The 13811-nt window shown below is 38.9% G+C and overlaps 2 protein-coding genes across 2 annotated transcripts; both read right to left on the bottom strand.

The window, feature by feature from the left end:
• Positions 1 to 894: 894 nt before the first annotated feature.
• On the bottom strand, positions 895 to 1796 carry LOC103945532 (N-terminal acetyltransferase A complex catalytic subunit NAA10-like). The gene is made up of 2 exons (XM_048570189.1): positions 1267 to 1796; positions 895 to 1231 (listed from the first exon to the last, which is right to left on the bottom strand). The coding sequence occupies exons 1-2, from the start codon at positions 1760 to 1762 to the stop codon at positions 1107 to 1109; spliced, it is 621 nt and encodes a 206-aa protein (XP_048426146.1). The 5' UTR covers positions 1763 to 1796; the 3' UTR covers positions 895 to 1106.
• A 4514-nt stretch (positions 1797 to 6310) lies between these two features.
• On the bottom strand, positions 6311 to 7235 carry LOC103945531 (N-terminal acetyltransferase A complex catalytic subunit NAA10). Its single transcript, XM_018647052.2, has one exon. The coding sequence runs from the start codon at positions 7110 to 7112 to the stop codon at positions 6504 to 6506; it is 609 nt and encodes a 202-aa protein (XP_018502568.2). The 5' UTR covers positions 7113 to 7235; the 3' UTR covers positions 6311 to 6503.
• Between the last annotated feature and the right edge of the window lie 6576 nt (positions 7236 to 13811).

Genomic DNA, 13811 nt, shown 5'->3' with positions numbered 1-13811 from the left:
TTTAGCACGGCCACAAAAACTTGAACGGAGCCCTAACTGGTGTAAAAAATTTTAGTAGGAACTTCTTATTGCGTGGGTGCTCAGTTCAGGATGTCAGTTGAATAAGATCCTATTTTCTATTCGAACTCTTTGCCTGCTGCATTACATATCAGAGCTTTGTTCTGTGCATGGATACAAGCTTACTTGCTTTAGTGATTTTCCGTCAACCCTATTATTCTATATGTGGCCATTTCTTTATGCTAAACTTTACTGGAGCAGTTTAGTCAATCGACACCTCACGGTGCGGAAAGAAATCCACCATCAGGGCAGATACTTAGGTGATTAACTACTTAACGTAAAGACTAAGCTCTGATTTAAAACATTGCTCAACAGCAACTCATGTTTAAAGAACAAATGCCCAAAATAGAAAAAAAATTCCATTCCTCGCCCTTTCTGAAAAGCCAGGCAAAGAAGGATAGCTAATCATCAAACAATTTAACTTCAGACACAATCTCACAATTAAAATACTACTGTTTATCATTTTCAATATTAAAACTCGGACCTTGTATGGCACGGATGTGTTTCTCTCAAGAACATAATATATATAGATGTATGTATATATGTACATATGCAAACTACAGAAAAGAGTAGTTCGTAATCCAGTACCAAAGTCACTTTGGGCACAATAGCACCTGTTCCACCTTAAGGGCTAGGCTAAAGGGCGAGATGTGGACTAGGCTAAAGGGTGAGATGCGGGTTTAGTGCAGTGTGGGACTGTGGTTTGTTAACTTGCTACTTATGAGAAATGCTATTGTGATTCAGCATTCCATCAAATTACGAGAAAAACTATTTATATACGACTCAAAAATAAATTGAGTGACAAAAACAAAATTGCCAAACGGTAGACACTACGAATAGAAAATAAACAAATCACAACTTAAATCACTCAATTCAGAGTAAGTATTAAACATCAACATCAACAACTTATAACAAAAACTACGAAAGTTCCGAATCCTCAAATGTATTTGTCAAATTGCAGGTACAAAAACTAAGCATCAAAACCATAGATAAAGTAAAACAATCGAAAATACACTGTCCCCAAATAACCCAATTTACCTCTCTCACTCTCATACCGCTTTGGCCTCCGCCTTAGCATTCCCTCTATCGACCTTCTTCGCCTCCGCCTTTTCTGGTTTCGCTGCCTCCCCTGAGCAACACCCACCTTCATGATGGTGATGATGGTGGTGATGCCCATGCCATGCCCATGCCCATGACCATGACCATGACCATGCCCATGCCCATGACTATGTCCATGCACCTTCTTCCCCTTGAGCTCCTTCCTCATATCATACGCATCTTCCCCATCGGCATAGTACTTCGCCTCCACATCATGAATCTTATACCCCAAAGTCCCCGTGTACAAATTGAACGCCGCCCGATTGCTCTTCCTCACGTGAAGCGACACGTACTCCGCCGCGAACACCTGTTCCATGGCGTTCTGGGCGGCGCTCATGAGCTTGGTGGCGAGGCCGAGTTTGCGGTGGGTGCGGAGGACGGCGAGGGAGGTGATGTGGCCGTGGCACTCGTTGCTCTCCTCCTCCATCTTGGCGAGGACGTAGCCGACGATGCGGCCGTTGTAGTCTTCGGCGACGTATAGGAGCTGCGGCCATGAGAGGATGTGGTAGAGGTAGTACTTCATCTGGTAGTTCTCAGGGAGGCAGAAGAGGTTGCAGGCTTGCATCGCCAGGAGGTCGTCGATGGTGGCCTTTCGTATGCACACCATTTTTGGAGCTTCTGGAGTTTCGAGGGTTAGGGTTTTGGGCTAGGAATTTTGGTTTTGGGGAGGAAGAGAAACAGAGAGTATTTGAGGTCAAAAGCAATGTGGGGGTGTTCTGGAATTTTCCATGGGATTGGGTTTCGGCCGAGTCATGGGCTTATATGGGCTTAAGTCTACACTTTTCAAACAAATATAAGTTGAAGTGAAATTAAAATTATGGAGGATTCCAGTAACGTATTACAAATTTTCTTTTAAAACAACTATTTTGTAAAACTGAACAAGATAAAACGATATTCACATTTATGATTTAAAAATGCATCTGGTAGTTTAATCCGGTAATGATTTTTCAGAATGATAACATAGAAAACCCGTCTGATACCAATATCTAAAATGTTAAAAAAAAATGCTACAAATTTGTGTTTGGTAGTAACGACGACAATGGTGGCAGAGGTGGGCTGAGTCTTGGGTTTGATGAATTTAAACATGGGTGATGCGAGAGACCAAATTTTTAAACCATCTTCAATAAACCACATGATGTAATGACTAATAAATCATTAACAAAGAAGTTCAAACTCGAAAGCAACAAAGCAACGGATTAAGAACTCGCACGAAAGCTGTTGCGTGTTACATCAATCGATCTAAAAAGTTTGTTTGCCTAACATTTTTCTTTAGGCTTATTTGTCGATTTCCCCCCGAACTTGTAAGGCGTTGCCAATTTTCCCCTTGAACTTTAATTTTAGCCGATTACCCTCCTGAATTCTTATAATTAGCCAAATTCCCCATGCGGTTAGATTTCCCAATTTTTCATTTGATATTCCGTCCATCCTGAACAAAAACGTCTTTTTATAGGCAAACTGACTCGCTCAACTCAACTCACCACAACCTCCTCCTCCTGCTCCTCCTCCAAATATCTTACGAGCTCTTTCATTTTCGATGCTTCTCTTTCCAAAGTTCACAACAGATTACACACAAAGCAATAAGAAATGCCACTCCTGCAAAATTCCCCACTGAATTCGACAGTTAAATCTTATTTCCAATTCTTTCCACCCCATGTCTCTAGACCTCAATCTCTCTCCCAAAACCACCTCCAAAAATCTACTTCCACCAATTAACACCCAAAACCCAACCTACCCACCACCCCATGCTTATTTTCTCTGCAACCACCCCACCAACACCTATCAATTTCAACTTTTACCCACCTCTTTCCCCCTATTTCCCACAAACTCCCGCATCCCTCAAACCCAATGCCACTTCCACTCCCGGACCCCATGACGTCTTCACCATTGACGCCTTCACACCCTCATCCCTCCAAAACTCTAGAAACCCCCCATCCCCACACACCCTCATCCCTCCAAAACTCTAGAAACCCCTCATCCCCACTGCCAGCTACGTCACGTCACTTCGATGTGACCCTAATTCCAATTCCATGGTCCCTCGGCATCTGTCGTCGCCTTCTAGCTTCAAACTCCCCCATCGACTTCTTGTAGAATTTCGAGAAGGACCAGAAGATCGTGCCCAACGCCCATTTCCAGAAACTTTGCATTCAACAGTTACACCTCTTTTGCCAAATGGTTAACCCTGATGCTTTCTCTCAGTCAGTTTGGCTTTTGTGAGTGGCCAAATTACTTTTATGCCCCGTAGAATTTTCTAGCGTTGACAGAGATTGATGGAATATTTGACAGAAAATTAGAAAATCTAACAGTATGGGGGATTTCGGCTAATTATAATAGTTTAAGGGAGTAATTAGTTAAAATTAAAGTTCAAGGAGAAAATTGACAACACCTTACAAGTTTAAGGGAAAAATCGACAATTACCTCTTTTTCTTTAAACATGGGCTTAAAGTTTTTGATAAATCATTAAAAAAGAAGTTCAAACATTAATCAATTCAAAAGTTGATCTGCCTAACGTTTTTTTTTTTTAATTTTTAACATGAGCTTAAATACAAAAAAAGAGTATTCGTCGATGTTTAACCTGATCTTGTACTACACTACTAGTTTTACATTTGAATTTTACTTTCCTCGTAATTGATCTAACCTTTCATTAAAACTGTTTCATTTAAGGAAGGAAAATAACAAGAAGTAATGTTGTAACCGGCATGTGACTGTTTTGTGAGAAATTGGCTAAGGTTCTGGTGGAATTCAGAGTGGTTCACAAGATCAATAGGGATGGCGAAATACTTAAAAAATAGAAACATGAATACCGACTCTCCAAGATAAAATTCTTCAATCCGACATTCCTTTTCAATACATCATCATCTGCAATTTCCAGTTTCGATCGTTTCTTGTCAATCGGTTCGGTTTTGGAAACATCAGTAAACTCGACCTGTTTTTCTCGAGGACTGGATGGAAAACAAGTTTGTATTTCATGATCAAGCATTTGTTGTAGTTTATAGTACAAGAACCATAAAATAAACTCTGAACATGTACATTAGCATGGATATCATACATATCCTAACAAAAAACAAAAGGGTGGTCGGTCTTGGTCGAATTTCCAGATTCTGATATACTTACCCCAGATTCTGATGTACTTAACATAGTGCGCGGTGATAACCTTCCTCATCCGAACAGTCAAACACGTAATGGAAGGTCGTCTGGTACTAAAGAGTGCTCTCAATGGGGGTATCTTCCGAAAGCCTTGTTCCTCTCATTCTTTGGGCAGCCCCATTCGTGTTTCGAGGACTTGAAGATAAATATCCATCCAAGACTCATCTTCAAATTACATCACCTGTGTTCTGGTTCAGAAAACGCAGCACAGCGTCTCGTCCACCAAATGAGTATACCCTATTTGGACTCACTCGTGTCTCCCATAAACATCTCATTGTCCTGAATCATACAATATAACAGAAGAACAGGGTCAATTAACATACAACTCTATTACGTCATCTGTCACTGTCAAAACAGTAAAATAAAACGGTGAAGACAGACCAAACAAGGACACAAAGGTTAATTAACGTAAACCTTGTATTCGAAATTGTAACGAAGTGCAACATGGAAACGGATACAGCATAGACTTTCATCAAGCCAAAGTACTTATTAGTTTAACCAGGCAAATTAAAATTCTTAAATTAGCATTTGAAGTCATATTTCATACCTGATGTCCCAACGTAATGCATATCCAGCAGTCGATCCAGCAAATACTAAGTGAGAACATGGGTTGAGACACAAAGTCTTTATGCCTGCAATGAAAATTCTGGGATAGAGAGGATTGCTCAAAACGCATAAATATGTTGTTTAGAATATTCATATACTGTAAGTGCCAACACTTCCAAACAACTGCAATCAAAATTTCTATCTTCCACACCCATTTTGTTAATTTCTATACTTTAATCCTCTCTAACTCATTCGATCTGACGGTCCAAAATAAAAAAATACTTCACTCTTCCTGTTTTAGATCACTAGCTGCAGCCACTGGTTGATATTGAAGTCAGGGAGGAAAGAGAGGACCCGAGCATGTGGGAAATCTGAGACAAAGCTCAGTGAGAAAAAGACGAAGCTAAGAGCCTAAGAGCAAATACCACAAGAGAGGGAGGGGGAAGGGGGGAGAGAACTGAGAGGGCGAGAAGACGAGATAGGGTAGAGAATAAGGGTGGGTTGCCACTGCCCCATAAGCCAAAGGCAGAGGCGGCCAGTAGGGGGCAGCTTCCTGTATTTATCGAACTCTTTTCCAGCTGCATTACATATTAGAGCTCTGTTCCGGTGCATAGATAAAAGATTATGTGCTTTTAGTGATTTTCTATCAACACTACTATTCTATGTGTGGCCATTTCTTTATCCTAAACTTTACTCGATCAGTTTCACCGTGAGCAAAGAAATCCACCATCAGGCCAGATTACTTAGGTGATTAACTACTTAACATAAATACAAAGCTCTGATTTAAAACCATTGCTCAGGAGCAACTCATGTTCAAAGAACAAGTGCCTAAAATTGGAAAAAAAATCCATCCCTCCCCCTTTCTGAAAAGCCAGACAAAGAAGGATAGCTAAGCATCAAACAATTTAACTTCAGACACAATCTCACAATTCAAAAATTACCGTTTTTCAATTTCATTATTATAGCTAGTATCCCGTATGGCAAAGATGTTTTTCTCTCAAGAAAAGTAGTTACTTCACCAATACTACTTAAATACATACATACATATATATGTGCATATGCACACTACTGAAAAGAGTAGTTTGTAATCCAGCATCAAAATCACCTTTGGGCACAACAGCACCTGTTCCCCCTTAAGGGCAAAGGCTAAAGGGCGAGATGCGGGTTTAGTGCATTGTGGGAATGCGGGTTTGTTCACTTGCCCAGCAAGAAAATAGTAATCTAAGCTATTTTTCTTATTCTATTCCAGTATTATACGCAACCTCGGCCTCGAATAGAATTCAGTACTAGATGTTAAGAGCATGTGGTACGCATCATCAAATGGAACAAACTCAAAGAGAGAACATAGATCGTTTATCAATCCATAACGACTATTATGATTCAACCCTCCATCAATTTACAAGAAAAACTATTGCATACGACTCAAAAATATATTGGGTGACATAAACAAAACCACCTGAGAGTAGACACAACGAACAGAAAATAAACATGAAATTACAACATAAATCACTTAATGCAGAGTAAGTATTAAACATCAACAACTTATTCCGAATCCTCATATGCATTTGTCAAATTGCAATACAAACGCTAAGCATCAAAACCATATATAAAGTAAAACAACAGAAAGCCCCCCAAATAACCCAATTTACCTCTCACTCTCAAACCGCTTTGGCCTCCGCCTTAGCATTCCCTCTCTCGACCTTCCTCGCCTCCGCCTTCTCTGGTTTCACCGCCTCCCCTGAGCAACACCCACCTTCATGATGGTGATGATGGTGGTGTTGCCCATGACTATGTCCATGCACCTTCTTCCCCCTGAGCTCCTTCCTCATATCATAAGCATCTTCCCCATCGGCATAGTACTTCGCCTCCACATCATGAATCTTATACCCTAAAGTTCCCGTGTACAAATTGCATGCCGCCCGATTGCTCTTCCTCACGTGAAGCGACACGTACTCCGCCGCGAACACCTGTTCCATGGCGTTCTGGGCGGCGCTCATGAGCTTGGTGGCGAGGCCGAGTTTGCGGTGGGTGCGAAGGACGGCGAGGGAGGTGATGTGGCCGTGGCACTCGTCGCTCTCCTCCTCCATCTTGGTGAGGACGTAGCCGACGATGCGGCCGTTGTAGTCTTCGGCGACGTAGAGGAGCTGCGGCCATGAGAGGATGTGGAGGAGGTAGTACTTCATCTGGTAGCTCTCAGGGAGGCAGAAGAGGTTGCAGGCTTGCATCGCCAGGAGGTCATTGATGGTTGCCTTGCGTATGCACACCATTTTGGGAGCTTCTGGAGTTTATAGGATCGATGTTTTGGTGTGGGAATTTTGATTTTGGGGAAGAAGAGAAACAGAGAGCGATGAGATCAAAAGAAGTGTCGGGGTGTTCTGGGACATTTCATGGGATCGGCTTGGACCGAGTCATCCTTACTTTTCAAACAAATTTAAAAATATAAAAATTGCAGTCCTATTAGGATTTTGGAGGATCTTAAGAGCAACTCCAGCGTTGGAGCCCTTCCCCCTGGCAATTCACTATTCAATCCACCTAATGAACAGTAATTGCCCTTAATGAACAGTAAGTAGCCCTGGCAATAGATTTTGCATCTCCACCGTTACACTTCTATAGCCCTGGCAATAGGCAATAAAATATTAGTATTTTTTTTATTTATAAAATTAATACAAAATAATTTTAAATGTAATATCGAATAAGATTTTTAATCGTTGTCGGTGCGCCACGTGTCATTATCCTAAGTATTATTAAATAATACAAAATAAATAATTATAATATGGATTTCTGATAAGATTATTAACCAATCACGTCGCGCCACGTGTCATAATCGGTTCACAATCTTTGAGGATAGATTTCCATCAGATTTTAAACGAATGACGGCATGCCACGTGTCATAATCTGTTAACAATCTTGGATGATAGATTTCCATCAGATTTTTAACGAATGACGGCATGCCACGTGGCATTATGCAGAACCTATGAGTAACTTCAACCCAGCTAGTACACAACGCAACATCTTCAATAAGCGACCAATTCGTACCTGCACCAGTGGTCATTTTGTTGAAAAAAAATGGATTCAAACTTTGAGACAAAGAAAGGAATGTGATTGAAAGTGGTTGAGAAAATATGAAATTGTTGTGAAGGTAGATGATAATGAGAAGGTATTTATAGAAAAGTAAAAACAATTTTTTTTACAATTTTTTTCAGATTTTTTTTTGAATTTTTTTGAATTTTTTACATTTTTTTTTGAATTTTTTACATTTTTTTTTGAATTTTTATTCAATTAATTAATCTCTGCCGTTGGATATAAAAAAATTTGAATTCCAACGCTCCAGATTGTGCCACGTGTCACAACGGTAACTTTTCAGATTTTTTAAACTATTTTTTCATTTATTTTTTAATTTATAAAGCATTTTAATATCCACCGTTGATCTCAGATCGAACGGTGGATATTAAATCTGACAGTTTTAAAATTTTTTACCGTTGAGATCTAACGGTCCACATTAAGTGACCGTTAGGATCTAACGTACCGTGGGAAGCCACGTGGCTTCCCAACGGTAACAGACAAAATTTTTTTTTTTCTGATTAAAGTGTCAGGACGCGCCCCCACGCGCGGGTGGGGTGCACGCGCCTGACACAAAAAAAATTAAATAATAGGCTGACGCCACCCTGGCGTCAGCATGGCGTCACTCCCACCCCAGGCTCAAGGCCTGTCAATTCCTCACGGGCTTGGCCCTCGGGCCTTCCCCTTCCCCCCGGCTTCCCAACGCTGGAGCCGATCCACCTTCACTCGGGCCTCCGTTTTGGAGCCCGTCCCCCGAGCTAAACCCCACGCTGGGGATGCTCTAAGGGAGTCCGGTAATGTTTATTTTTTTGCAGAAATGAAATTATCTATACTAAGAAAAATAAATGAACTTAATTTCACACTGAACTAGTAATAATATGATTCAAATTCGTATTTGGTGAGAATCGAACCTAAAATATCTTACTTAAGTGAAGAAGAAATAAATATCACTAGACTGTATTACTAAGTGGTAAACCGTCCAGTAATGTTTTACATAATGATTTTTAAATAACTATTTTGTAAAATAAAAGCAACAAAACAAATTTATTTTCATTTTTTATGGTTTGATAACCCGGTAATCCGAGAATAATCTTTTAGATTGAGAACCTAAAAAATAAGTCTAGTACCAGTATTCAAAATGTTAAAAAAAAAAAGACTATAAATTCGTGCTTGATAATAATGATGGCAATAATGGTAGAAATGGGCTGAGTCATGATCTTGATGAATTTCAACAAGGGCTTAAAGTCTATACTTAAAAAAAAAAAAAAAAAAAAAAAAAAAAAAAAAAAAACAAGAGAGAGTGTTTCGTTGATTTTTCTCCTTAAATTGAACTCCACTACCACTTTAACCTTTGAATTTTTATTTTCCCCGTAATTGATCTAAATTTGCATTAAAACTGTCACATTAAAGAAAGAGAAAATAACAACAAATAATATTGTAATCGGCATGTGATTTTTTTGGACAGAAAATTAGAACATATACGATTGCTTATAATAGTTCATGTGAGAAATTGGTTAAAGTTCTAGTGAAATTCGCAGTGGTTTAAAGGCTCAATAGGGGATAGTAGATTTCTCTCTCTAGTTAGAGTCGTTCTCTCTTTTTGAGAATTTTTTCACCCGTTCGTGTAAGGCCTCCAAATTTCAGTAAAACTAGTGGCGTCGACCCTAGCTTTGGTCAGGGTCAGTCACTGTCCTCCCCTCTCTTTCCTTCTTATATGTTTTCCTTACTTCTACTGTTTTTTAGGCTTGGTTGTTATACTGATATGTTCGGTTTCTCTTTCCAAGACAGTATCTATCCTATGTGTTCATCCATATTCCGATCTTCAACCATACAACCTACTGAGATTGTGTGTAGAGTTCCAATGGCTTCACTGGCTTGAGTGTGTCCAGCACCACCACCTTCTCATTGTTATCTGTCTTTATCGGCAGTGTTGTTCGTGGATCTCCATGGACTTCATCTCGTCAGTTGGCTTCAATTGTTTGGTTGCTGGCTATCCTTACTGTATGGCTATGCTCAGGTAGCAAATTGGAGTTTGATGTGGCATTTGATGAGGTATTGCTTGACTGTGAAAGAGGAATTTGACGGCTTGGGACAACCTCTGGCGGCGAAGGAGACAGTAGAAGTTTCTAGGATTGGTGTTCATGTTTTGCTTTTTGAGCCTAATTGTATCTTAGTTTCTGTGATGTGTTGCTCTGTTGTGGCCCTTTTTTGGATGTCAATATGTTGGTTTTGGGCCTTGTCAAGTTGTAAAGTTTTTTTGTAATAGGAAGTACTTTTGACCAAAAAAAAAAAAAAAGCCTCAATAGGGAAATCGGCGAAATTCTCAAAAACATAGAAATATGAATACCAACTCTCCAAGATCAAATTCTTAAATCTGACATTCATTTTCAATTCGTCATCTGCAATTTGTAGTTTTGATTGTTTCTCGTCCCAGTTCAGTTTTGGAATCGTCAATAAACTCGACCGACTATTTTTCTCGAGGAATAGATGGAAAAGGGTTTGTATTTCGACATCAAGAATTTGTTGTAGTTCGTACAAGAACCATAAATAAACTCTGTACATGAACATTATCATGACTATCATGCATATCCTAGCAAAAATAGAGTGGCCGTCTTAGTCGAATTTCCAGATTCTGATATACTTATCGTAGTGCGTGGTGACAACCTTCCTTATCCCCAACAGTCAAACACAGTAATGGGAGGTCTCTGGTACCAAGAATGCTCTCAATGGGGTATCTTCCGAAAGCTTTGCTCCTCTCATTATTTGGGTAGCGTTTCGAGAACTTGATGATAAATATCCATTCAAGACGCATCTTGAATAGATATATTCTGATGATTAGCTACATTTTATATGATTGATCCAAAGAATAAACTAGCTATCCTCCATAAGCTAAACACTCTGCACGCTGCATGCCTGTGTCAAACTCACAGGGTAATCCAAAAATTTTTGGGTAACGTTCCCTCAATCTCTCTGCATGGATTAGGATATTAGTTAGTCTCACTCTAATGTAATCATCCAAGTTGGTGCACTATTGTGGCTGCTTTAGCTAAGAACACAGACACACAAACACACATACGGACGTATAAGACCATGTCATTCGAATGGTAATATTTATTGTCGAGCTTCTGCATTTTTTAGTTTGTTGTACATAGGATCATTCATTCTTTCAAAGTAAGAACAGCAAATGCTCCTGGGAAAGTAGTAAACCCAACAAAAAAAAGCAAAAAGCTTACAGCAAGAGCAAATCTCTATACTTTTGCTCCCCATGAACCTAAGTTATTGATTCAGCTGGTGGATCCTGCACAACAGTAGAAAGAACAGTCCACAAAAGGCCACAACATGGAACAAAAATTGAAGTAATCTAAAAGAGTCAATTAGAGTTAAAGGTACATAAAGCTCTCAACTAGAGTTAAAAGTCAGAAGAAAATCTCAAGATTCACATCTACTAACACATCCACATACATTTCATTATGCCACGTGATGGCAATGGGAGCAATGGGTCCCATAGGTAGGTTGTATTGCATACGGCTCGATATTTAAGACTCCGTAGGACGGATGATAAGGGAAAATGAGGTATTTTCTCTCCGAAAGTCCTTTTGGAGGATTCTCATTTTCTACTATGCTGCTTAGAATTTTGAAGTACCTTCCATTCCCCAATTAGTCCCCAACTATTTCTTGCATTCCAAAACCGGGGCCTGTATCCACAAATATTAACAAAAGAGAACCTGAATCCATAACCGCATCTCCCACAAAAATACCTTACATAGTTTTCATAAAATTTGCATTTCTTGTTCTGGCATTTATGACCATGCAAAAGTGCATGAATGCCAGAAGAAGAAATGCTAACATTATGGAAAATATGAAAGGTATTTTTGAAGGAGATTGGCTATAGATTCGGGTTCTATTTTGTTAATATTTGTGGATACGGGCCTAGGTTTTGGCAAGCAAGAAATAGCTGGGGACCTAAGTGGGGAATGGAAGTCTACTTCAAAATTCTAAGAAGCTTGTAGGAAATGAGAATGCTCCACAAGGACTTTGGTGGAGAAAATATCTCAATTTCCCTTATCATCCGCCAGTCTTAAATATCGAGACGTATGCAATACGAACAAGATGTGAATCATGAGATCTTCTTGTAACAATTCACTCTATTTGAGAGGTTTATGTACCTTTAAAGCTATTTGACCCTATTTGAGAGATTATGTAAGCTTCATTTACACTCTAATTGACTCTTTTAGAATACCTCAGTTTGTTCCATGTTGTGGAACTTTGCCATTGTGCTCGAACTAACACCTGAATCGATAACTTAGGTTGATGGAGAAACCTGCACATTTGAGCTCTTCTACTATTATGAGACGACTTTTAACAGCATCATGATTGGAGAAGCTGCATGGAAAAGCAACAAATTTATACATGAAAAAAACCAAATTTATACATGAAAAATTAAGAAATTAAAACGAAAGACGACAACTTTTAAAACTGCAATCTGCATATAACCAGAATCTATAGAAAATAGATTGAAAACGGAGATGGAAAGATCTAAGCTCCCCAAAAGAAATCAACGTTAACAAAATCAAAGAATTGAAGCCACAAAAAATAAAAATAAAAAGCCCTAAGCACTTGCCCAGCTTAGCCATTCCATCATTGAGTTCGAAACTAGTAAGGGCTGGTTTGGTATTGTTGTGCTTTGAAAAAAAACTGTTTTTGCTGTGATGTGAGAATAAGCAGCTGTGAAATAAAGCAACAACAGAGTGTTTGGTAAACTTTTTTGTAAAAGTGCTTTTGAAAAAAAAAAAAAGCAGTATTATAGTGTTTGATAAATTTTATGTAAAATAGATGTGAAAAAAAAGCTGTTTTTCAAAGCTGAGTTTTGCAGCTTTGTGTTTTTGGCTTTTTTTTTTTACCCAAAACTGTGAAAAAAAGCTGAAGCTAAATGTTTATCAAACATAAATAAGCTCCCAGCTTTTTTTTTTATAGCCACTTTTTCAGAATCAGCTCAGTACTAAACTAGGGCTAAAGGTACTTCGTTAAAGCGGTTGAACACAGGATCCTTAGCTATATGTGTGTTGGATGTTGGGGACGGAATGCACGCACCCAGTCGGTTCTCTGCTACTTAAGTCGTCCTTGTAGAAAAGAAGGTAAAAGGGAGAGAAGAGAACCTCTTGATATTGTTCTTGCCCCGCAAAATCAAAATCAAAATGAAGAGAGATTTGGATTCCATCTGATGAGAGGAGGGGAAATTGTCTCCCCAAAGCTCTAACAGGACCAGACATGATAAAAGGGAAAATGCAAGAAAGTAAATGTAGAAAGTTGAAAAGAAATCAAAGGAAATTCATATTTTCATTCATAAGCTCTCTACATCATAAAAGGGGTTTAAATACATCCAAGGATAACTAGGGTTTGAGATGTAGATGAACCTTATGGTATTACATATATAATGGACCTTATGGATAGCCAACAATAATAGGTTGTCCAATTAGTCCTAATACAAGCCCAATAGATTAGAGTCGTATCAAAACTCTAAGCAATCTCATTCGATTCGATGGAAAAGATTGGGCTTCGGAATTGAGTTTTTCTAGGGTTCTTTTGGGGAAAGAAGGGAGGTTGTGGCTTTCTATTTCTTTTTTAGATGAATTGTGAGTGATTCGTTCCGATATCAATTGTTCTTTTGCTGTAAAAGGACTTAGTGAGGAAGTGATTTTTTGAGTTGCTTTCACAAAGTATCCAACTTGTCTAGACTTATATCGATTTTTCTCACAACCAATTTAACTAAACATTAGCAAGAATTTGTTGTAGTTTGTACAAGAACCAAAAATAAACTCTGCACATGAACATTATCATGAATATCATGCATATCCTAGCCAAAAAAAAGAGTAGCCGTGTTAGTCGAATTTCCAAATTCTGATGTA

The sequence above is a fragment of a genome, unplaced genomic scaffold, assembly GCF_019419815.1.
Source record: "Pyrus x bretschneideri cultivar Hongxiangsu unplaced genomic scaffold, Pyrus_bretschneideri_v1 Contig52, whole genome shotgun sequence".
NCBI lineage: Eukaryota > Viridiplantae > Streptophyta > Magnoliopsida > Rosales > Rosaceae > Pyrus > Pyrus x bretschneideri.
The sequence above is the reverse complement of the archived record's forward strand: the minus strand, read 5'-3'. Positions and strand labels throughout refer to the sequence as shown.

Bases quoted from the DNA above. Each gene is read 5' to 3' on its own strand.
- LOC103945532 (XM_048570189.1), bottom strand. From the start codon at position 1,762: ATGGTGTGCATACGAAAGGCCACCATCGACGACCTCCTGGCGATGCAA. The intron at 1,232-1,266 runs GTCATGGTCATG...GGGCATGGCATG, and splicing joins TAGTCATGGGCATGGGCATG to GGCATCACCACCATCATCAC.
- LOC103945531 (XM_018647052.2), bottom strand. From the start codon at position 7,112: ATGGTGTGCATACGCAAGGCAACCATCAATGACCTCCTGGCGATGCAA.